This window comes from Arvicanthis niloticus, chromosome 24 (genome assembly GCF_011762505.2).
Source record: "Arvicanthis niloticus isolate mArvNil1 chromosome 24, mArvNil1.pat.X, whole genome shotgun sequence".
Classification (NCBI taxonomy): domain Eukaryota; kingdom Metazoa; phylum Chordata; class Mammalia; order Rodentia; family Muridae; genus Arvicanthis; species Arvicanthis niloticus.
This window is the reverse complement of record NC_133432.1, coordinates 22559418-22583653: the sequence shown is the minus strand read 5'-3', so window position 1 is coordinate 22583653 and position 24236 is coordinate 22559418. Positions and strand designations below refer to the sequence as shown.

Below are 24236 nucleotides of genomic sequence, written 5' to 3'. Positions count from 1 at the left end.
CCAGGCACTAAAATAGATAATTGGCTGAGATTATTGAGTAACAAAGAAGTATCTGAATAGGAGAAGTAAAGGAAAACTTTATTTTTGCTTTTATTTATTTTCATATTTTTAATTTTGTACCAATTACTGCACGTAAATAATACCTTTGGTCACTTTTACTTCTTTCGACCCCCACCTTGGAAATACCCCTTCTTTCATCCGCCTGCAGAGGGGGATGCAGAACCCTTTCTTTTCAACAAGTCTTCCTACTTTCATCCTTGTTAAGATTGTATTTACCTTTGATCATGTACGTATATTTTATCTTTGTGTGGGTATGTGCCTGTGAGTGCAGGTGTTTGTAGACACCAGAACCTGGAGCTAGAGTTATGGACAGTTCTGAAGCATTCATTGTGGGTCCTGGGAAACACACTCTGGTCCTCAGGTAGAGCTTAGGTTTGTTTCATTGTTGTTTTGTGTTCCGCTGAGTTTGATTGGCATCTCCCACAAGGGCATAACCAATTTACCAGTGGCTACACTGCTTAAGAAAAGTCTCCTCTCAGCTGCAGTTAACTGCCTCTAGTTCCTGGGCAGGGCTGGAGTTTCCTTTATTTTTAAATGTGCCACTTTTAAATGAGTCTGAGAAAGTGTTTGTATGAGATATAGAGTCAAGGAGCAGTTTCTTTGTGCAAAGTGTCATCTCTATTTATTTATAAATAACCAAGTGACAAATCGTTTTTGTGTGAGTGTTCACTGTGTAGCGTTTCTTAAGGTTCAGTGACACACGTTGAGCTCAGCTGTGTTTGCTAGTGTGTGATTTTTCGTGAATTGAGCACACACTTAGTGCTCATTTTGGAAATGTGCAGTAATTAATGTACCAATTTGGAGACAAAGTGCATTGGTCTGCCTCTGGGAAGTCATTGTATAGGGAGCAGATGAAGCCCTGAACTAGTGAGATCCTGTGTGAATGTGTAATGCTGACATATGTACATCCATGTCAAGGATCCTATAGCCTCAGGCTTAGAGGGACGGCAGTGCTTGCCCAGGGGACAGAGTGCATGTGTTGACAGTGTATGCAGAAGTTCTCAAGTGTAGTCCCTCCTGTAGGTATTCACATCCTGAAGACTTCTCTTCTAGGGAGATTGCTTGTATTGAGATGAGCTAAATCTGTGTTCCCCCTCCAGTTGTATACAATAAACCCTGTCTCCTGGTTTATCTGAATGCAGAACCCCAGTTCCTTGTTCAGCTGTATGAAATAACGTTGCTTCTCTACAACTCTGTAATAAATACACTGAGCTTCTGAGTCCCTGGAATTTCTCTGGTCCAGACCCCAGTCTACTTCACCCCAGCCTCTAATCTGTCTGTCTGTGTGTTCCGTGTGTCCATGTGCTGTCTTTTCTTTAGTCTCTTGCTCCTCCAGTCAGTCTAAATTCCTGGAGCTGTTCTGGATGTGCCAATGCTCATACTGTAATCCCAGCACTCAGAGGGCCAACAGAGAGCGTTCCCAAGGCTTGTTGGGCAGCAAGCCTAGCTGAATTAGCAAACCCTGGGCCAATGAGTGAATCTGGCTCCAAGAGGAGAGCAATGGACGAAGGCACCAGAGACTTACCTTTGGCTTCTACATGTACATACGAAGGTGTTCATCCATATCTTTACCACCCAATACACAAACACAAAGGAATATAATCTGTATATTTGTGGTGTCATTAGCGATTCAGGAAACTGGGTCACTATTTCTGTGTCCGTCCTTCCTCACTGATGACCTTTATTTAGTCTTTATTTTGTCTCTGACCTTAGATACTCATGTAACCACCACTTCCCTTTCCTTTTCTTTTTTTATGCAGAAAGATGTAGCAGTTAAGCCTCAGGAACGTGTGGAGAAACGACAAACTCCCCTGACCAAGAAAAAACGAGAAGCTCTTACCAATGGCTTGTCTTTTCACTCAAAGAAGAGCCGGCTCAGCCACTCACACCACTATAGCTCAGATCGAGAAAATGACCGAAACCTCTGCCAGCACCTTGGGAAGAGAAAGAAGATGCCTAAGGGACTCAGACAGGTAAGCAAGCCTGGTTCATTCTTCCCTAGGTCCTCCTCTTGCTTCCGGCGCCTCTGTAGTTCTTCATAGATGGCAGTTTCCTTAATATGATGGTGCAGTAATTGCTTTGGAAAGTTGTGTGTCTGATTCTATATAGTATTATCAAACTGTAGGTGTGTCGTCAGTATTTGACCAACACTCCCCACCATTGGCACCCTTTCATTAGGTTTTTTTTGTGTGTCAGAGCTCCATGTAATCCTTCTGGTATCTGGGGATGATAGTCTGGCTTCTGTAGTAATCTTTGTGGTATGAGCAAACAGCTTGGAAAACTGGTTATAGTCATTGTACATCTCAGGGTTCTTGTGTGCTAAAAATGGTGGTCTGTGTTGGCAGGCCCTAATATAAAATTTATACTGAGTCATGTGGGAATCAAGTTGCAATAAAGAGTGCCTACCTGTGTGCCACCATTGGTTTCTTCAGCCCTCAGACTCAGGATGGCTTTTTGTAATTGTTTCAACAGAGGTTTTTGTTGTGGGTGTGGCCTCTGGCCTGCAAATGATTAGGTTACAAGATTCACATGCAAATACAGAGCTTTCCACTTAGGAAGTCTGTCTTCCTATGGAAATCCTTATGAGAGATGGATTGATAATGCAAAACAAAGCTGCTCAGAACAGTTTCTCCTTGCACAGTTGTTTAGTGCTTGTAGATACCCGTGCCCTGTGGTTTGTTTGTTTGTTTGTTTATTTTGGATGGCTGTTGTGTAAGATTGGCTGTCACTTAAAAGGCACAGAGAAAGGAGTTCTGGTTGACAGAGCAGGTGCTGAAACAGGGAATTTGTAGTTTGCAGATATTTCTCTCCAGAGTATAAGATCTGGGATCACAAAAAACAGTACTTCTAAAACCTCCCAGATTATCACAACCATTATCAAGTCCTGCACTAAACACAAATCCCCACCATCTGTCTGTGAAATATTTAGTATAAGAAGTTTACAGGTTACCATGGGCAGGCTGATTTGGAAGTCACTTGGGTAAAACTTGAGAAGTGTATTCTAAGTGATGACTTCTAGTTACAGGTTTAGAAAAATAAGAGGCCCTGAGAGGATAGAATGGCCTGTTTGGTGACATAAAGGGGTCGAAGGACATTCTTGTGTAGAGACACCTAGAGTGATGCGTGTCAGCAAGGACACAGAAAGACCTGTATCATAATGTCCTCAAAAATGACCCCAGGTACCAGCAAACTCACTTGTCATAGGATTGTAAACATGTATCCATAGTTCCAAAGTTTGCAGTAACTGTGCTTCCGTGTGCGGCATAGCTAGCAGGTCATTCGGTAACCCTGCCTAGTGGTTGACTTCTGTGTATACTTTGGAGATACGGAAACAGAGGCTGCAATACATTAGGTGGTTTGTCAGAGAACCCCTTGCTATGTGGGATTTGTCTAACTACAATTGTAAATCACTCAGGATTTCTCTAGTGCCTCAGTTCCCCTGTATATGGTTTTTTTTGTTTGGCATAAGGATGGAGCATGAAAAATAAAGGACTTTAGATCCTAGGCTGGAGGGAGAACGGTCTACAAACAAGTCTAGCAACAGCATGGACAGACAGCACATTAGATTTTAGAAGCCACCTGTGAAGGCACAGGATGGAGCAGGGTAATCAGTTCACAGCAGGTGTACTGAGATGGAAAGCTTGAAGGTAACCAAAGTTAAATGCAGATCTTTGTACTGGGAGTGAGGAGCTGAAGAGAGGGAGGGAGGGCTCGGGTCCATAAATGGTAACCTTGCTCTGGAATTTGTGTTCCTTGCTTCTGTGCAAATATGATCACCAGTGGACAGAAGCTATATGTTGGAAAGGCAAGAGGGTCTGTGCAAGCTGTCTCACACCCTCTTGCCTTCCCAACTGCTTCTGACCCAGTCAGGTGAGGTCTTCTTCCATGGCCCTGTCTTACTTTTCTTTTCTTTGCTTTCAACTTCTCCTTTGGATTTTCCTGAATCCAGGAGCTTTAGAATTCTTCTGTGAAAATAATAGAAGACTGGGGTCATGCATCTGGAACTTGGTTTTTGGTCTTGATGGTCAAAGGATACTTTGGGTACTAAAATGATATTTGAAGTCAAAGCTTTGAAGAGTACTTACTTTGCAGAAAATAAAGAATGAGTCTCACCTTTCACCTATATAACCAAAACATTGTAAACATTTTGTATTCTTATGTCCTTATTCATGTCTGAATATACAATATCAATATCAAGAATTTTATTTATATCAAGGGAGGAAGTAGAGTTGATAACTGAGGTAAAAGCATCATACTTGTTATTGTTGGTAATTTTAGAATCACTTTCTGTTGATGCTCTACTGGAAAATGAAGTTCCTGAAGTATTTTCCTCAAGATATTTCTTGTCAGCCCCATGATAATTTCACCAATAACATGGTTAAATAGAGCATCATAGAGATCTTTGAAGGCAGACCATAGTGGGCCTAAAGAAGACAACTTGCTTTTATCTGTCTGTATTTGAGTAATGGCTCTATGAAGACATGTAAATGAGAAGAGACACTATTGTAGGACAAGGTGCTCTCCCTTGTATGAACATTGATTGGTAAAAGGTGAGACACAATAGATTTATAATTTTTGGAATAAATAGTAGTCATTGGGATGGCTCAGGAGGTAAGGGACCTTGTTACCAACTTCAGGGATTCAGGTTTAATCCTTAGGATTCACGTAGTAGAAGGAAAGAACTAATCCTAGTACGTTTTCCTCCTCCCTCCACCCCCACACACGCACACACAAACAATTAAAAGACTTGAGGAAGAACAGTCAGTGGGATTATTTTCTGTTGTGTTAGAGGCCAGTACATACTGCAGTCACTTCCTTCTGTTCTTTCAGGGAGAATAACTGATCATGTCTTAGCTGGAAGGGGGCTTGAGGAGAATTTTCAGATTACTCGGCTGTCCTTTACTGCCTCTGACTGAGGGACTTCAAGCCTGAAGACTTACAGATGACAGTAGGCATGAGAGAAAAGGACCCTGGACTCCCTTCCTGACATGTGGAAGGGGAATTAACTTTGCACCCTATTAGGGTGGCACTTCCTGAGCAGGGAACTTAATACACGGCTCTCCTGTAATTATGGAAGACATTACTCTTAGCAGAGAGGAAATAATAGGATTTTTTTTTCCCTGAGAGTCTGTTGAAAGCAACTAATCTTTTCACTCTGAGAGTGCAATTATATACTTTTAAGAGAGAAGGGGGGAAAAGGTGTAGTTCTAAAACCAAATTGCTTTTCCTTCTCTTGTCTGATTATAAAACCACGGCTCCTGTGATGTGCTTCCATTCTGTCAAAAGAAAGTGTTTTAATTGGCACTTAGCTTATTTGCAGGATTATGTTTTAAGGGTAAATACATACTGTCTCAGAAGAGGGCTGATCAGTAACCACGTTGGCAAATGGTTATAGGTTTCAACAGCATTCTCCCAGTCTCCAAAAGAGCAAGGAAAAAAAAATCTGATCAAAGGCGGGAATTGCTATGACACAAAACAGTTTATGTCTCTGTGACCTGCTGTTCTGAAAACTTTCTTCCAGGGAAAGACATGAACGATGTATACTCTCATTCTCCAAAGTCTAGTTACACCAGTGTTCACCCTAGGGAACTAGTGAGCATTGGGCTTACTTCCAGAGCAGAGTAACATTCCTGTGGGTGACCTGGGAGCAGCAGCACTGCAGAGTCTCCACTCAGCAAGGATTATGCTTTCTCCATGGCTACTCAGATGGAGCGTTTTTTTAGGTAGGCTTTGCCAGCCTATATGCACAAGTAGTTAGAGACTGCTTGTAAGGTCAGAAATGGGGAGAAGTGGGGAGAATTGCATACAAATAGCTGTGAATTGGCTGCAGTCGTGAGTGTCCTAATGGTCTTCCTTACTTCTTCCCTTTTTCAGGGAGTGCCCTATCATGGTAGACAAACCATGGAGATTTGTGGCAGTATGGCTTGTAGGATAGCACAATACAATGCTTACCTAGGTATTATTTCTTCTGTACAGAACTGTTGAGTACTTATGATATGAGCAGACATTAGAAGTGTAAAGTTTGCTGAAGACATGGGGGACACATTTTCTTCTGCTTTGAGTCAGGGGTATAAAGAGAGGAAGCTGTGCCTCTCTATGGGACCTTCCTTCTTCAGTTGGGAAACTGAGTCATGCTGTATCCACCAAGCAATACAAAGTTTTGTGTTTCCTAATCCTCTAGTGAAATTTCGGCTCCCCACATAACCTTTTGGGAAAACTTAAGCATTCCCTGAGCATTAAAGAAACTTTGTTTTTCTTTCTATATGTCTTAACTTCTAGACCATAGAAATCTGTGCTTTACAAAAGCATAGATAGGACAAAGAGGTTTTTAAAATAGTAGCCATGTTGAGAAGATGATGAGAGTTGGGAGAACTCTTGAGTTAGCTTTGATTGGAGTTCTAAATCTGTTTAATCCATTAATTTGTCCTTTCAAATATGAAGTACACTGGAGGAAATAGTCTGACGAGAGTGAGAGGCCATCATTTGGTTATATGAGCTTGTGTGTGTGTGTTGCATATGGGTATGCACAGGTGTATGATTATATATCTGCAAGTATATATGGAGGCCAGAGGACAACAACAGTTATAAGTTAATACATCGTGTATGCGCACTGTTTAAAATGGTGGGGCCTGCAAATTTATGTAACCCTCTGTGGGTGTTAAGTGTTAGGAAAGAGACTGCTTCGCTCTGGAAAAATTACTGCAGCAGAATTAAAATGATGGAGTATTTGCTTGACATTGAAAATCGTAAACTGTAGGCATATGACCAATTCTAAAAGCAGAGGCTGCTCTGTACAATTAGAGCTATTATTAGAGATATCCAAAGGCAGTTCCTTTCACTTACTGTGTAGGCATCACATGCTGGCCTCGCCTGGATGGAGGGTAGAGTTGGTGCAGCAAGGCCAGGTCCATGAACCTTCTGATGTATTTCCTGCACTCTTGACGGAGCATCACATCCAGTAAATGTCTCTTCCTGTTGGGACTGTTACCCCAGACTGGTCTTTTATTTGTTTTAGTGTTACTCACACTCCTGGGAGTACCCTGTGGCATTGGTTATTGTAGAAATTATATTGCAAAGGAAGACTTATAATGGAAAACTTAGATTAAACAAATCTAGCTAAAGCCACATTTCTGAAGACCTGTTAATTAGTTCTGAGTGGAAATCTAGGCCAAAACCCACACAGGTATTTATCCAGTGTGACTGCAGAGCCAACAGAATTCTGGAAACAGGAGTATTTGAAACACGGATGTAATTTGGGATTGTAGTTTCATAATGAGGGGACATATGAACTTTGCTATGTGCTCTTTCATAAATTTGCTGTAATAGCTAAGTGCCTGGAGGTACCCGGAGTTGGTGTTAAGAAATGTGAGCTGCACTCAAACCATTTTAACTCATACTTCATAATCTCACTTAAAATGTAAATTGGGATTTCACTTGCTTTCCAAAAATCATGGAATGAACACTCTGGCTAGGGAAGCAGGTAGTCTAAATGGAGATTTTCACCTCTCTTTCTACTCCAAATTCAGTCCTCCCTTTGCCTCCCAGCTCTGCCACAGAACACATGCTGTAGCCTCCCTTCTGAAACTGCAGTGGATCACACAGATCTTCACTTCCAAACTTCTCTCCACTCAGTGCTTGATTCCAGCTCCCAGCTCCAGGCTCCAGCAGGAGCCCAATGGCTTTTCTGGCCAGGGAAGCAAGTAGACTTAATAGCTCTTCACCTCTCCCCTAGCTCCTCTCAGTGCAATCCCCCAGTCTCCTTTCTAGCTCTGCAGCAGACTACTTGCTGACTGCGGCTCCCTTTCCCTCTGCCTCCATCATCACCAGTGGACCACACAAATCTTCCTTCCCTACCCCCTCTCTTGTTTTGTCCCAGCCCCAGCTTCAGCAGGTGCTCCCCGAGAACCTGCAGGACATTCTTTTCTGGGAGGCAGGGAGGTTTACTGCAAAGCTTCTTCTGTCCCTCTGCTCCTCCAGGTCCAGTCCCATAGTCTCATCCCCCATTCTACAGCTGTCTGCTGCATACTCTCTTCTCTCTCTGAATCCATCTCCAGTGTGTCAGACAGATTTCTCAACCCCTTTCCCCGTTACTTTATCACAGCCACCAACCTTCTGGGAATCCACAGGCCACTCTGGACAGGGAATCTCGTAGGCTAACTGCACATCTTCACCTTTCCCTCTGTTCCTCCAGATTCGATCCCCTAGTCTAATCTCATCCTCAGCTATGCAACAGAACACCGGCTGCAGCCTCCCTCCTATGGCCCCAGTGCAAACCATTCCAATGGATCACATAGATCTTCCCCTCCAGACATCTCCCCATTGCTTTGCCTAGGCCCTGACTCAATCAAACATTTCCTGAGAACACACAGGCCACTCTGGCCAGGGATGCAAGTAAGGTAAGGGCAGGTACTCACCTCTGCATCCATTTCTCCATGTTTAAAACCCCAGTCTCATTCACAACTCTGCAGCAGGCAGGCCTTCTTCTGTAGCCTCTCTTTGCTCTCTGCCCACAATCCCAGAGATCTAACTAAGCATATCCTAGTGGAACACCCTACTTTCTCCAACTTCTATAAATCCCCTGTCCCAGCCCTTCCTTATTCCTAAGCTCACAATAACCCGAAACATCCATGTTTGTTTATCTGGAATACATAGCCGTATTCCAGATAAAGACCTGTCAGGTTCCCAGAAGAATTGTCTGCCAGACAACACAGAGCTGCAGTGCTCTCCTAAGAACCAGAGAGGAAACAAAAACCAGGGACTAAAACATTCACCTGGCAATCACAAGACTAGATACTGGCATCTAGAATTACAGTCTTTTCAGTCCCAGGTGTCTGCACACCAGTGTAAAAAGCACAGTCAGTAACATTAAAGACAGTATGTCCCCACTAGAGCCCAACAGGCCCCTAAAGCAGGCTCCAACCTTGGTGTAGCCCAAGAAAAACACCTTAAATGGATATGACAAGCCTTTATGAATATGATAGAGGTCCTTGAAGTGGAAATGAATAAATCCCTTAAAGAAATCCATGAAAATACAAACAGTGGAGGGAACTGAATAAAACAGTTTAAGACCTAAAAGTGAAAATAGAATCAACAAAGAAAACTAAAATTCAGGAAATGTGGACATCAAAAGTTTAGGAACCTGAGTAGGTGGTTGACAAGCATAGGAGAGGCTATAACTCCTTTGATTTCAAACTGCATTATGAGTGCAGTTATTATGTCTCAGTGCTTATAGGTATGTATTGTTCTTGCAGAGGAACTAAGTCTAGCGGGCCCCCCCCCCCCCCCCACTTTGTCAGGCCACTCACAGTTCTCTTCAGCTCCAAGGAAACCAAGCCCTCTGGCCTCTTGAGGGTACCTGAGCTCAGACACATATTCCCACACACAAGCAAATATGAATACATGCGAGTAAAAAATAAAATAAAAATAGAAAGCTCTGCTTTGGGGGCGGGGGAGAATTGAATGGTACATTTTTCCTTCTTAGAAGAATACACAGTTATCTCCATGCCGCCCAGTGACAGCTACAGAACATGAAGCAATTCGCTAATTTTTTCTCACAGCAATCCCATCCCTACACAAGTCTGTACATGACAGGTATGGTAGGAGTTGGGAGTGGGTGGGTGACTGTGGTTTACAGTGGTGTTGGTGGGGATCCAAGCAGATGGCTGTGATAGCCACGTGGCTGCGAGATTCCCGTGGGAGTTGATGGCAGTGACAGGCGACTCACAATGTGCTATTTACAGTTTGGGTTTGCAGTCTTTGGTGACATCTGAATGCTCTTTAGCAACTGCCTTCATTACTGCCTTTCGAGGAGCTGTTAATTGAAAATGAAATAGTGGGTGGGCTTTGAGACGGGCAGGCAGGGACAGGTCCATGTGACAAATGCTCCTTGAGAACCATTGTGCATCCTCATATCCAATCTTTGGACCGTTTTCAAAGTAGGAGAAGTCTAAGGTGAATTTGGAGGTTCTGTACATTTGAACACTCCCTTCCCAAAGAATCACATGTACACTTGTGGGTCTAGGAAGGAACAGAGTGAGTGCCAGCTACTCTGTGTGGTTAAATTAGTACAACTGTTATGTCAAGTCTCCTGGCATCTTGTGATAATCTCCTGAGCTCAACATAGGACACATACTTTTTCTTTTACCTGTTTCTGCAGATCCACGGTTGCTACTGCTTTTGTGTTTTGGTGGATGGAGGGCTTGATTTGCACATGTGTATGTATTTACATGTTCATCTTGAGGCCAGAGTACAACCTTTAGTGAGACTTCTCAAGTGCATCCATTTCATTTTATCACTTACTGGCCTGGAACTTACTCAAGTTGAATGACTAGAAACCTAGGAGCTCCTCCTACATCTGTCTCTCCCACACTGAGATCACAAGCATGCACCACCATGCCTAGAATTTTATATGGGCTGTGGGGCTCAAGCTCAGGTCCTTGTGCTTACAAGTCAGTTACTTCACTTGCTGAGCCATCTCCTCAGCCGCTGACGGGATGATCTCTTGAGCTTTGGGATTTACTATATATTTAGGTTTGTGTGTGTAGCTTTTCTATTTGTAAATTCTGTCTTATGATATAGCTCTTCTGGAATAGGTATAGTGTCCAGGCATGATGAGGGAAGAATGGGATGCTGGGTTGATTGGACTCTGGTGGCAGATGATGATCTTGGTTTACCACAGGGTTATGCTGTGTCCTCCATCTTTAGAGCTGCTAGCTGGAGCACCATCAGCGTTACTGACATTGTTCCTCTCCCAAGTGTTCATGTGTGGGATTGATGAGTACTCATTTTCGAAATAATTTTTCATGGAGAATTAATTTATGGGACACACAAGGAATGACCTCAAGCTTGAAGGTGTTGTTAGCTTCCTTTTAAATTACACTTGAAGATGGATATAATATTCTATCCTTTATATCTTTCCCTTTAACATTTTAGTAACTGTTATTTGAGACAGAACCATTCTGAATTACACGTTTTGTTTGAGTGGGAAGTGTTTGCTCTTCTCAGCCCCTGAGGCCAGGGCCAAAGGGACCTCCATGGCATAGACCTTTTTATGTGCTTAACCCTCTGTCCCATTATTAGACCTGCTTTGCTCTGGGGACCCAGCTGTTTTAATGCATCTGGGCACAGCTAGGTCCTGATGACGTTTAAACAGCAGGTTTTGGTATTCCAAATAAAGGCCCTAGTGTCACCTGTTGATGCAAGCATTGATTTTGTACCAGGTAAAGGGAGCAGAGTCCCTGCTGGAGCTGTGGTACATTTCATATCCAGTGGTATGCCTCATCCTTGCACCAGTGCTCTTGCGTATACACAGAAGTAGGAACTAAAGGAGCTCATAGGTGCTGGGCCCACGTGATGTCTTACAGGAGGCCTGATGAGTTGTATCACATGCTGCTGGAACAGTTCACCTGCATTCATTGATCATGACTCTGCAGAAGCTGCCAGTGTTCCCAAGCTTCTGCCTGCAGTGATGCTGATGGAGAGGGTCATTTCATAATCACTGTTTGCACCTGCGTTTGCTCAGGAAATGCTAGTGTCATACATCTTGAAAGCATGTAGCACAAAGCTGGACAGGATGATTCTGCAGGGCTGAGATTGGCTATAATTAGATTGAGAAGCAATTAACTGCCTTGCCTTTATAGGGAATACGCAGAGTCATGCTTTTTTTTCAAAGGGTGGTCTTCAGAACACCTGTATCCAAGCTTGTCTCACGGGTGAACAAGCTCATTCTCAGATGCTACCTCTGGAGGTAACTCCCCCAGTGCTGCCAGAGTCAGATATTAAGCTTTTATTTGGAGCCAATAACGTGGCTCAGTGTATAAAGACACATGTTGCCCAGCTTGAGGGCTTGAGTTCAGTTCCCGGAATGTACGTGATGAACAGAACCGAACAGAACAGAACCTATTCCTGAAAGCTAGCCTCTGATAGTAGCACAATGGCTCGTTCATGTGTATAGTTCTCCTGACACGTGCGCGCGCGTGCGTACACACACACACGTGTGCACATGCCTTGGGAGGGTGCTTCATTTTGTGAGTGGGTGCTTGTGTGCACACACACAGAGGGCAACCTTCATGTCGTTCCTCAGGCTACCTCCCCAGACCTTACTCATTTTTATAATTACAAAACAAGAAATATTTGGCAAATCTTCATAAAAAAAAAATTAAACACCTTACATGGAATTGATTTCATCAATAGCCGAATATTCTTATTTGGTGAATTGATGTCCTGAGCTCTCTTCTACCACATTATTAACAAGAAAGAGTTAATTTGCTGCATGCTGTAGACACATCAACATTCACCTAGTGCTTTCTAATGGCTGTTTTCCTAAGAGTTTATTAGAATGATCCAAGAAGAATAGTACTTCAGTCTCTGAACCCACCAAATAAAACAGCTCTAAGTATGCCAGTTTTTTTGTTTAGTTTCCTTATATTAAATTCTCTCTTATTTATATATAAGGATCTTGAGCCTTCAAAGACTATAATATTCTAGAGTGCTTGCACAATATCTGAGTTTAGTTTCCAGTATCCATATCAGCTTGCCCACAGCCTCCTTTGACTATAGCTGCAGGGAGCTCTGACTCCAACTTTTGGCCTCGTGAGGTGCCTGCATACCTGCATATATTGACATATAGACACATACATATGAACAAAAATAAACCTTAAAGTTTATACATTTTATTTACATCCTTTCCCATGTATAAAAATTGCCACTATTGGGGAGTATTCCTAACCAAAAAAAAAAAAAAAAAAAAAAAAAAGCTCAGCTTAGTAAAATAATAGACTTGGATTTCTGACTTGAGTTCTGCAAATTTTTAAGGAAATACTTGGCTTTCTTGTTTAAGTAGGAGAGGCTACACTTAGAACTTTACAGTTGCCTGTGGCATGCCGAAAGATAATGCTTGTTCTTCATACACTACTAGGAGGCTATGTTCTTTCTCTCACAATGAACAGTTGCTCCTGAGATTATCACACCACACGAGAGAGGCTATTAATAATAATTTTTGACTTTAACAAATGCATGATGAGGATGATGGGGAAAGCCTCCGACTCTGACTGAAATATGAGGCTCGGTAATGGGCCTGGTGGGCTTCGCCAGAAAATTGAGTGACTTTTTTTTTTTTGAATCTTCATCTTTTCTGCTGCATAATTTATTATCACCTGGCTCCTACTTCCATGTAATTACAACTTCATGTCTCTGTTTCTCTAATAGAGAATAGTATGGGACGGGTAGTTTTGCGTAATATTGACCATCTTAATGGCTATTACCATCGTAATCAGAATAGCTGTGATTACTCATAAAAAAGTCTCAATATTGGGTCTCTGGACATTCACACATAGAAGAGATGGGTAGGCACGGTTATTAGACCCCTACCTCAGATTGTAGCAGACTACTTCCAGGGCCACTTGCACACGTTCTTGGTAGAGTAAATATAGAATGTAAGGTTAGCAGTAGAAATGACTTCATTAACTATGGGGAAGTTGTCATCCATTATGGGGTGAACCGTTTTGATGATGTGGCTATTGAAGGTTCTTCATTCATATTGAAAGGAATCATTCAACCATGCTTCTCCTGTAAGCCCAGTGAGCTTATTGGCTAGTCACAGCTGGAGTTGGTGGCATTGTGTTCTTGTAGTCTACCCTTGGTACCCTGTCGGAGATGAGTAGACTGTCGACAGCTCCATAGGACAAGTCATACCAGTGTTGTGGACCATATAGGGGAGAGTGTGAGGACTCCCCACAGTTCCCCTGGTACTGTGAAAACACATGTTGAACATGCGTCTCATCATGCTCCTTGTGACTCCGTTCTTGAGCTGACCTATAGCTTTTCACCTGGCCTGTGCCTCCTGTGTTAGCTGCAGTAGCATGAGGAACCACTCAGGTCAATTCCTAGCTTCTGCCTCCAGATTTCTTGCTGCCTGTTGATACTGGTTCTTTACATGGAACATTTTATTTTATCTTTAAATTAAAAAGTTTTCCCTTTTAGCAGATACACAGAACCATAAAGGTTGTGCATATTAATGAGATGACATATACATATATTGCACAATGCCTAAATAAGGTGAAGCATGATTGTTTCCCTACACATTTTCCATTTAATAGTTAAAAACTATTTTGCAGATTTTATTACATTTTTATGTATCTTGTGTACATGGATGTGGAATGGTGGATATGTGTGCACATGACACAGAAAATACACATAGGTCAGAGAAGAGATTATGAGAAGTGGTTCTGTCTTTCCTCCATGTGGAGACCAGGCCTCAAACTCAGATTTTCAGGTTTGGCTTCAGGTGCCATCACACAGGCCTGTGAGAGATTTTTATGTGCTATACATTGCGCAATGTTTAAATTAGATTAAGCATGTTTATGTTCTGAAGGATTTATCACTCTTTAATGGTATAAATATTGAAAATTGTTTCTCTTTTGAAGCAGATAATATAGACCTGGTATTTATAGTGATTTTTCTGTACAGTGGTACCAAGAGCTGCATGATATAACATTACATAATTTCTCAATCTTTTCTGTCCTCCCAATGAGGCCCAACCCCTGGTAACCATCATTATAATCTCAAAGTGTATACAAATGAGTTATTTGGAGATTCAGCATGAGTTAGACCATGTGCTACTTCCCATGCTTGACCTGTTTCACATAACATAATTTCTGGATTCAGCCCTGTTACTGCATAGCAAAATAAATAGCATCAGGATATAAAATTGTAAAACCCTCCCATCTCCTCTTCCGGAAGAATTGTGATGCTTTCCTCATGGTCCCGGTGTCCAGTCTTATGTCTTTAGATTGTGCTCTGTTGTATGTCAGTGTGACCTTTAGAATCATGCGTGTGATCATGTTTCCAGATGCCAATCTCATCTTATATAATCTCATCATAACATAATCTTTCAATATCAAAATTAAACTCTTATCTCCACTCGTGGACAGTTTCTGGGTCGTCCAGGGGCTTCTTCAGCCTCCTCTCATCTCTCTCCCACTCCAGCTGCAGCCTCCATGACTCTCCTCATGTTCTCACTGCAGGTACCATGCACGGAGTTATCATTTATGAGGTGGTCTTTTTTTCAACACTTTGGGTGTCACCTCAATTATCATTTTTTCAGGGAAGCTTTATCTGACCATATCTCTTAATCCAGGGGGTGTCTGGGGTTCTCTATCTTTTTTTTTTTTTACTTCCATACCCTTGGCATAATGTATAATTTCAGGTCTGTCTTTTTTGTTTCTTGCTTATTTGGTAGAAAGTTTCATATAGCCTGGTCTTAAACTTAGCATGTAGCTGAGAATGATCTAGGAACTACTGATGTCCTGCCTCCACCTTCTGAGTGATAGGATTTTTTTTGTGTTCTACCAGATGACTCATAAAGTGCTGGGAATGGCACCTAGAGCTCTGTGCACGCTATATGGTTGCCGTAGTCACTGATCCCTACTTCTCTTTCTGTTTCTGGTATTCTTTCTCATGTCTCCTTTTTCCCCTGTACTGCAAGCTGTTCAGATGAGTGGTGTCCTGTACAGTGAGGCACTGTTCAACACCTGTATGTCCAGCAAATGTGTCCCAGAACAGCCTGGAGAGGTCATTGGTTACGAGTGCTTTGTGCTTTTGGAAAGGACCAGAATCCAGTTCCCAATACCCACATTGGGTGACTCATAACCACCTGTACTCCAGCTCTAGGGGACTACACACACAAACACACACACACACACACACACACACACACACACACACACACACACACACACAGAGTATGCCAGCCCGTCAAAAGGATAGAGTTGACAATGGAACCAGGTAAAGCTGGAAACCATAGCTTTTTGTTTCTCAGAAGTAAAAATAGTTGAAGAGAGACACAGATGAAAGTGGAATAGAGAAAGGTGAAGTTCATCAGGCTTACATTTTACATGTAAATATGAGCACGTGGGGGGGATTAGGGAGTATCTATTGGGGCTCTACTGTTTTACATCAAAAGTGCAAATGAATTTAGTATGTGGGAGTTTTTTACATTGTAAAATATTGTCCTAGAAGCCCTCTGTCTAAATTGTTTTGTTTTTAGAAACAGTATCAATTTTCATTAAGTGACCCAATTACTTAGTTGTCCTCATATTTGCTCCTTCAGTGAGTGTGGACCAGGATGCCTTTATGTTTGATTCACGAACACACACACACACACACACACACACACACACACACACACACACTGCTCTTTCACACAAGATATGTTCTTGAAGATCACTCTGCCGTTGATGTCAGTTCCCACCCCCAGGCCCTCCGTAAGGAGGTCTTAACAGTCAGCACTGCTCAGAGTGGGCGGCATTGAATGCCTCCCAACTTTGAGTGTCTTCTCGGATGTGCAGTGATGGTCTGAAAAACAGTTTCTTTCTCAGTGTGGCATGTTTCTCAGCCTCCCTTCTATCTTTTAAAGAAGCTTTTGAGAGTAAATGATGGGTCCTGAAAATATTAGCTCCTACTACGAACAGTAATATGCTGTCTGTTATCATTCCTCTTGGATTCTTGTTTTTACAAAAAGAAAAAAAAAAAAAAGAAGAGGCAGGCTTCAGGGTTTCTTCATTTTTGCCTCAGATATTATTTATTAGGAATTGGTTGTTATTTGGCCCTTATTCCTTGCAGTTTATCAAAATTCTATGTATATAAATAATATATATCATATTTTTATATATAATACTTATATTTTATAGAAATTTTTTTACTTATAGTTATTGCTCTTCTTGTAACTACTTACTCGGGAACTCTTAGAACAAGGAAATTTATAGCTGTTTAAAAATGTAGCCTGTTAGTGAAAATTGCTATACGATAGAACCAGAAATTGCCATCACTGGCTGTTGCCTATTTAATTGGAAGCAGATTACTTTTATTGTAAGTAGAACTTCAGAGCAGGAACATTTGAGTAGAAATTTCTAGCTTTAGAATGAAAAGAGTGGTAGTTATCAGTTCATTCATAAGGGTTTTTTTTTTTTTTAAATCAAGCAAGATATATTTTGGTCTTGTCTTTGGTTATCTTAATTATTTTGGGGTGTGTGTGTGTGTGTGTGTGTGTGTGTGTGTGTGGTGCATGTACATGAGGGTGCCCATGTCCAGAAAAGGCATCAGATCCTGGGGTGATGGAGCTACAGCTGCTCTGAGCCAACCACTTAGCCTGAAACTTGCCTTAAAGCTTAACCAGCAAGTCTCTGAAATTTCCCTGTTTCTGGCACCTCAGCTCCATAATTATAGCACCAGTCGTTGTTGTTTGTTTTTAAAACTTTAACATATGTTCTAGAGATAGTCCTGAGGTCTTTGGGATTCGACCCAAGCAGTATACTCACTGACCTATGTCTCTGAATTCCACAGTAATATATAACGGTTACCTTATAATCAAGAAAAGCCTCAGCTTATTGGAATTCACAGGGATAGAGGGAATAGCAAATAAAATTATATTGGAAGATAGGTTTTGTCAAACAATACATGTAGTTTTTAGTGGGGTAGCCTCCAAAGAGGTCACAGACCACTGTTCTGTGTCTGTTTGATGTTTCAGCTCCCCCTCTTTTCATTGTGGCTTTTCCTGGGCACTTGGATGGCTGCAGCACTTGGGGACTCTAGGAGCTTTTGGTAATAGAAATTAGATATGAGAGTTGTGACATGTAAGTTTCACGAGCCTGCACTGAGCAGTCTGGGGGTCTCCCGTGTTGTTGAGGTAAATCTCTGTGTAAATAAATGCTGGGGATTTAAAACTCAAGAACAGAAAGCGTGATTGGAACCTCATCATTCTGCCAAGTCAATATTGATGGCAAAATTTATTGGTACAAGGGCTTTTCTGTTTCCAGTGACTTGTAAAAACAATAAAGATTTTGATGCCATGATTTATAGGCTGACTCTTTTGAAAAGTGTAGAAAAAAGTGGCCTGCTTTGTCTTGAAAGTTCTGTTTGAAGCCAGGGAAGTATCATAGCTCTCATTGTACCATTATTTTATGTTTTGTCTCACTGAATGAAAGCACAAAGCAGGAAACATCGCAGTGCTTGTCAGAAACTGTGTAGGGCTGCAATCCTAGGATTTTAGTGTTAGCATTGTTTGTTGGCTCCAGGTTCAATAGCTCTTAGCAAACAAACAGAAAACAGATTTGTACATGTAAGCACCTGTGTGGGGAGGGTGTGTGTGTTTGTGTGTGTGTGTGTGTGTGTCTGTATCTGTATCTGTGTGCATCTCTGTTTCTCTGTGAGTATATGTCACCTGTGTGTAGGTATTCAAGTAGGTTGGAAGAGGGTGGTAGGTCCTGGAGCATGGGTTAAAGGTATTTGTGAGCTGCCCTATATGGATACTCAGAGCTGAACTCACATCCTCTGAAAGAAAAACTGCTTTAACTTCTTTTCAGGATGAAAATCACCCCTCCTCCTTTTTAAAGTATTATAGGTGATACAAGCTGTTCACATAGAATGAAGCAGTCATTTGATGGAATAAATACTTCCTACCGTCCTCAATTCATTTCTGCTGCTGTGATATAATAGTTTTTAAAAGCGCAACTTAGGAGAGAAAGGGTTCATTTGGCTTTCAGTTCCAGGTCACAGTCAGTCATTTTGTAGAAGTCAAGGCAGGAATTCAAAAGGAGCTGGTTATATATCACATACTCTGTCAGCATCAGAAAAAAATAACCAATGCATGCATGACTTGTACTCAGCTATCTTCTTTGTTTTTAACAATCCAGGGCCCCAAATAGTTAAATAGTTCAGTGGGCTAGGTCTTTTCTTTCTGGTTAGTATAAGCAAGAGAGTCCCCCACAGACATGTCCACTGGGTAGTCTGATAAGAGGGTCCCTCATAGAGACCCTCTTCCAGGTTGGTTCTAGGTCTTGTTCTGTAGAGACTACTTTAAACTCATTTGTAGAGATACTTACAGACAGTGGTCTGCTGTGTAGTCATTGTATTCAGTGAAGTAGAATTGTATTAATTGTATTAACCTAATGTCTCTAAAAAGAGGGAGACAGGGAAGTAAGGAGGGAGAAAGGAAGAGCGAGTGCAAACATGATAAGTAAAATACAACAGTATGCAGACATTTATTTCTCTCTGTCCCCAATGATGGTTGTACTGTGACCAGGTAGTTGAGTTCCCACTGCCTTAACTTCTCTGCAATGATGGACTGTAACCTGAAACAGATTTAAACCCTGTCCTCACTAACTTTCCACTCCTCAGGATATTTTACCAGAACAACAGGAGTAAAACTAGGAAGATGCACACAACCAGAGACCCAAAGATGGCATGGTCTGATGTACCAGACCTTCACAAGCATTAGGCATCCTCCTGGCTGCACCTTTAGCATCCTTGGGATCAGTCAGCATTCACTAAGTTTCATATTATCAGGAAACCAAAGGTTTTATTCTCTACTCCATTCAATTTTTTTGTTCTTAACTGACAATTAAACAGCAAACAAACAAACAAAGCAAACCACCCAAGTGTAAACACCAAAACAGAAGACATGCATTTTTTTCAGGCAATTATAATACATCCTGTTTTGGATATTTGTATATAATTTCTGTTTAAAAAAAGTTCACAATTTTTCACAATTGTTATTACTGAAATAGTCTACTCTAAGAAGACAGTATCAAAAATATACTCTCATGTATGTATTTGGATAAAGGGGAATCCTCACATATTTAAAAAAAAAAAAACCATATACAACCCTTGGTCTCAGATGATAAAGCAAGAGGTTTAGCATAATGATTGTAGCTCATAAATCCTCACCTGGGATCACAGGCACATCTGTGAGGAAACGCCTAAGAAAAATATATGGCATTATAAAAACCACACAGACGTGGAAACATTTGGGCACAGCTATCCTTCAATAACATTTCAGAGTATTTTACAGTTTAAATTGTTACAAAGTAATTAAGTAACTAACACAAGGATGGAAGCCTATAAAATAGAGCACGCAACCCCCCTCCAACCATCTCTCATAATAACAACAGACTGGGTGAATTGGAATGCATGAGGACCCTTCTGAAGGAAGTGAACTCTACTTGAAGTTGTCAGCAAACCTAGATAATCATCACCACCATATCACCCTATCGGTACTGAACAGTAATAGAAAAAAGTATCATTTCTGATCATCTTATCCTGTCTGTTTCAGTGGAGTACAGGAAAGGACTTCCCAGAGCCAGAAGAGTAGATTCTTAAGTCTTGCCATTTACCAAGTGAAACATCTAGCAGTGGAAATAAATAAAATTCAGGAATAATTAGTTGCATCCGATCAGCATGAATTACTCTAAGCAAGGAGTTTGTGATATTTGCATTTCAAACACTTGAAACTGCAACCATGAGATCAGTGTCAACAGGTGTGGTAACACACTTATGAGGTTGTGAGGTCGTATGAAGTCCTATTCAGTCTATTCTTTGCACACACAGCATCGTGTTCCCATTGCATTAGGGGTTTTCAGTCCCACACATGTGCAAGGATCCACAGTGGTTACTCATGTGCAGTCATGTGCACACCATAGGGACACCACACTAGGCCACCACTGTCAAGCACATATGCTGTATTGTATGTTACATTTGATGGCAGCAGCAACTGAAATTCTGAAAACTACCAGAGTTCAGTTACTTTTGGTCTTTAAATTTGAGTTAATAGTCCAAACAAAAGACATTTTAAGAATGTCAGCATTTGTGTTTGTTTCACATCGTGATAGAAGCATGTAACAAGCACATTCTGCTGGAACCACAAATTCAGAGTCAAAATCAAGAGGGCAATAATTTGATTAGAAGGGGAAAAAAAAAAAGGACCAGCAGTGAGGAATGACTGGTACCAGATTCCTCTTTCCAGCCCTTCTCTCCCATCAAAAGCATCCCTGCAGTCTACAGAATATAAAAGCCAAGACTGAATACAATCTACTAATACAACTAATTACTGTAAATAATTAATTAATTACAGTACAATCATCATTAGGAGCACAGAGAAATGAATGTCTGCATACTGTTATATTTTGCTCATTGTGTTTGTACTGTGGTGCTCTAGAGCCAACTCCCAGGGAAGGGTGCTACATGGAGTGGCTTGGGTCTTTCTGTTTCATGTAGAACACTATCAACACAGGTCCCTAGAGACATGACCACAGAGCAGCCTGATCTAGACAGTCCCTCCTTGTGACACGTTTCCAAGCTGGTTTTAGACTGTGCCTCGTTGGCAGTTAAAGGTAACCATTGCATTTACACAGTCTCCTCATGATTGTATCTCTGGCCAGCCTTGTGATTAAATATAGACTGTTACTAGCTTGCTATTCCTGTCTACCTCCTTAACTTCCCTCTCTCCCTCCTTTTAGAGAGATTTATTGGATCAATCCAATTCAGTTTTCATAATTACTTACCTATGTTTAACAGGTCATTTCTTTACTGTTTAAAGGAAGCTTTTCTATCTTGTAAAATAGGTAACACAGAATGGACTTAACTATTAACTGAGACTTTTCTAGGACTTTAAAAACAAGTAATGTAAGCTTCGAATCTGGCTGAAATGTATCATTATTGTTAGTTCTGGGTGTATAGGGGGTCATTCTTCATGGGCCTGTCTCTTTCTGCTTTGTTTCTGAAGGGATAGTTTTGGCTGTGGCATCTCAGAAATGCTTAGTTTAGGACTGTGTTGTCAAATTGCTTGTGTTTGAAAACTGTCCTAGAAAGTGCTTTACACCTTACAGACCTCCACCCATCCTGGGTAGATCTCTGAATCAGAGTGTGGCGTCTGTTGGAGCTTGGTTAGAATTGCTGCTGAATTGTTAATGCAGTTGTGAAGTTTTGCCATGTTTTCTGCAGTGTGCCCTTTCAGGTTTCTGTGCAGTGCACTTTCTATGTATCCTCTTTCCCATGGTGTTGCTTTCTTCCTCGTAACCAGCATAATTGCTTGAGTATTCATTTAAGTAGAAAATGTAATGGGAGAAGTGAATTTTAACATATTTAAAGAATAAGTTAACTCATACTAAAGTAGGCTTTAGACTTTGTTTTTGCAGATACTCACCAAATACGAGCTACATGTTAAACATAGTCAACCGTATTGTCCATACCATGTTCTGTTTCTGCTCACAAGAGCCATATAGTATCTTTCTGCCTCTGGCTCGTTCCTCCTTGTCTTCTTCCTCCTCCATTACAGTGCTCTCGGTTTTTTCCTTTTCTCTACTCATTGCCCCACCAGGATTAATTGGCATACAATGAACCATGTATTACTTTAGAGCTAAACGTTTCATGAATGACATATTTATACTATTTCTGTTTTTTTTTTAATAAAGTAGAATTATTGTCAACATTTTTCATGTTAGTGTCTATAGTGGCATCACAAAGAAGAGAAACATTCCTTCTTCAGTTTTGTAGAAGAGTTTGTATAGAGCTTTATTTATTTATTTATTTATTTATTTATTTATTTATTTTTGTAAAATGTTAGGTAGACTTTAATATGTGAGTCTCCGTGGGGATGGAGTGGTGTTTTTGTTTTGTCTCAGCTCAGGGTGGAAGGTGAGAAAATGTCACATAAGCAGTTAGGTAATTGCGTTGTGAAGTCTTCCTGTAGCCGATTTGGTTTTCAGTAATGTATAATTTATGCTTTTGGTGAATTTGTCCATTTCATCTGAGTATTTATTCCTTGACTCACTTATCTGTATAATATCCCTTTATTGTTTAAACAGCTATCCACAGCATAGTGATCTGCACTCATTATTGTTAGCGCTGCCCTTTGTCTGTCTATACCTCTGTTCCCCCTGCTCTCTCCCTGAATGTGAGTATGAATAGGCATTTATCAGTTTTACCAATTTTCTCAAAGAAGCAGCTTTGCTTTCATTGATTTTTCTGTGCTGTTTTATATTTCATTGATTTCCTTCTTTCTGTTTATCTAGGGTTTACTCTTCTCATATTTTTGCTAACTTTTTTCTTTTTTGATGTAAGAACAAATGTTTTTGTTTGGTTGGTTGGTCATGTGTTTATTTGTTTTTCTTTTTGGTTTTTTGAGACAGGATTTTTCTGTGTAACAGCCCTGTCTGTCCTGAAACTAGCTCTGTAGATGTTCTCAGACTCAGGGAGATCTACCTGCTGTTGCCTCCTGAGACTTGGGATTGAAGGCCTGCGCTACTTCACCCAGCTCTGTACTCTTGATGGCCTATGATTTATGACTTCCTGCTTCTGCCCTGAGTCCTGGGGTCCCTTCAGGTCGCTGCTACACTACTCTGTATTAGTGTTACTTGTAAGGAGAAGCTAGAATCATCTTTCCTAATATAGACATATAAACTTACCCTATAAATGTACCACATAATACTACTTTAGTAATACCCCAAAATTCTAATGTTTTCATTTTCTACTCAAATACTTTTTATCTCATTTTACGATTTTTTTTTCTTGATTTGTAGGTTTAAACCCATATTACTTTTGGGACCATTTTCCAGAGAGCATTCTAATAATGATAATAATTTAATTTAATGTGGCCCTGTGGTTTCAAGACAAGACACAAACATGCTTTGTGTCACTTCCCATCTAAAATGTGTTGACATTCAATTTATTGTCATAATGTGGTTTATCTGTGTAGGTGATCTCTGTGAATTGACCAAGTGGTTATTCCCAGTGGCTGAATAAAGTGTGTTACACATACCTGTCTGGTCAAGCTGTTTGATCTTTAGTTTTATTATAGCCCAGCTTAGTGTTCTTATTCATTTCTCTCTCTCCCTCCCCCTCTCTCCCTCCCCCCTCTCCTCTTTTGTGTGTGTGTGTGTGAGAGAGAGAGAAAGAGAGAGAGAGAGAGAGAGAGAGAGAGAGAGAGAGAGAGAGAGAGAGAAAGAGAGATTGATTCATGTTTCTGTCTGTAATTTAGTTTCAATCTTTCTCCTTATCTGATTTCTCTCATGTAAAGCCTCTGTTGTTAGGTGCATAAACATTTAAGATTGTTGTGTTGTGTTGATTGATGGGTGTATGCTATTATTATTAAATAGATGTCTTTATCCCTGGGTGTAGTCCTTCCTGTGAAATAGAGTTTTTAAAAAATGTGTGTTTATAAAATCCTATTTCACTTACTATTTCTATCTTTTGAAAAGTTTTTTTTGGTCATTTTAAAAAATGACATGTCTGTTACCATGGGCATTCCTGGGTATATACATGTGAGTACTGTAGGTGCCTTGGGAGGCTAGAAAAGTGAGAGGTGCCCAGAGTGGGGTGGGGGTGGGGCAGAGCAAGAAGAAGAA

The 24236-nt window shown here is 41.0% G+C and overlaps 1 protein-coding gene across 6 annotated transcripts in view; it reads left to right on the top strand.

The window, feature by feature from the left end:
* Auts2 (activator of transcription and developmental regulator AUTS2) overlaps positions 1-24236 on the top strand; it is a 1059321-nt gene that overhangs the window by 274480 nt on the left and 760605 nt on the right. For all 6 annotated transcript variants that reach the window (XM_076923064.1, XM_076923068.1, XM_076923067.1 and 3 more), the window contains exon 2: positions 1821-2033. In XM_076923064.1, coding sequence (XP_076779179.1) covers positions 1821-2033 — 213 coding nt within the window. The remainder of the gene's footprint in view (positions 1-1820; positions 2034-24236) is intronic.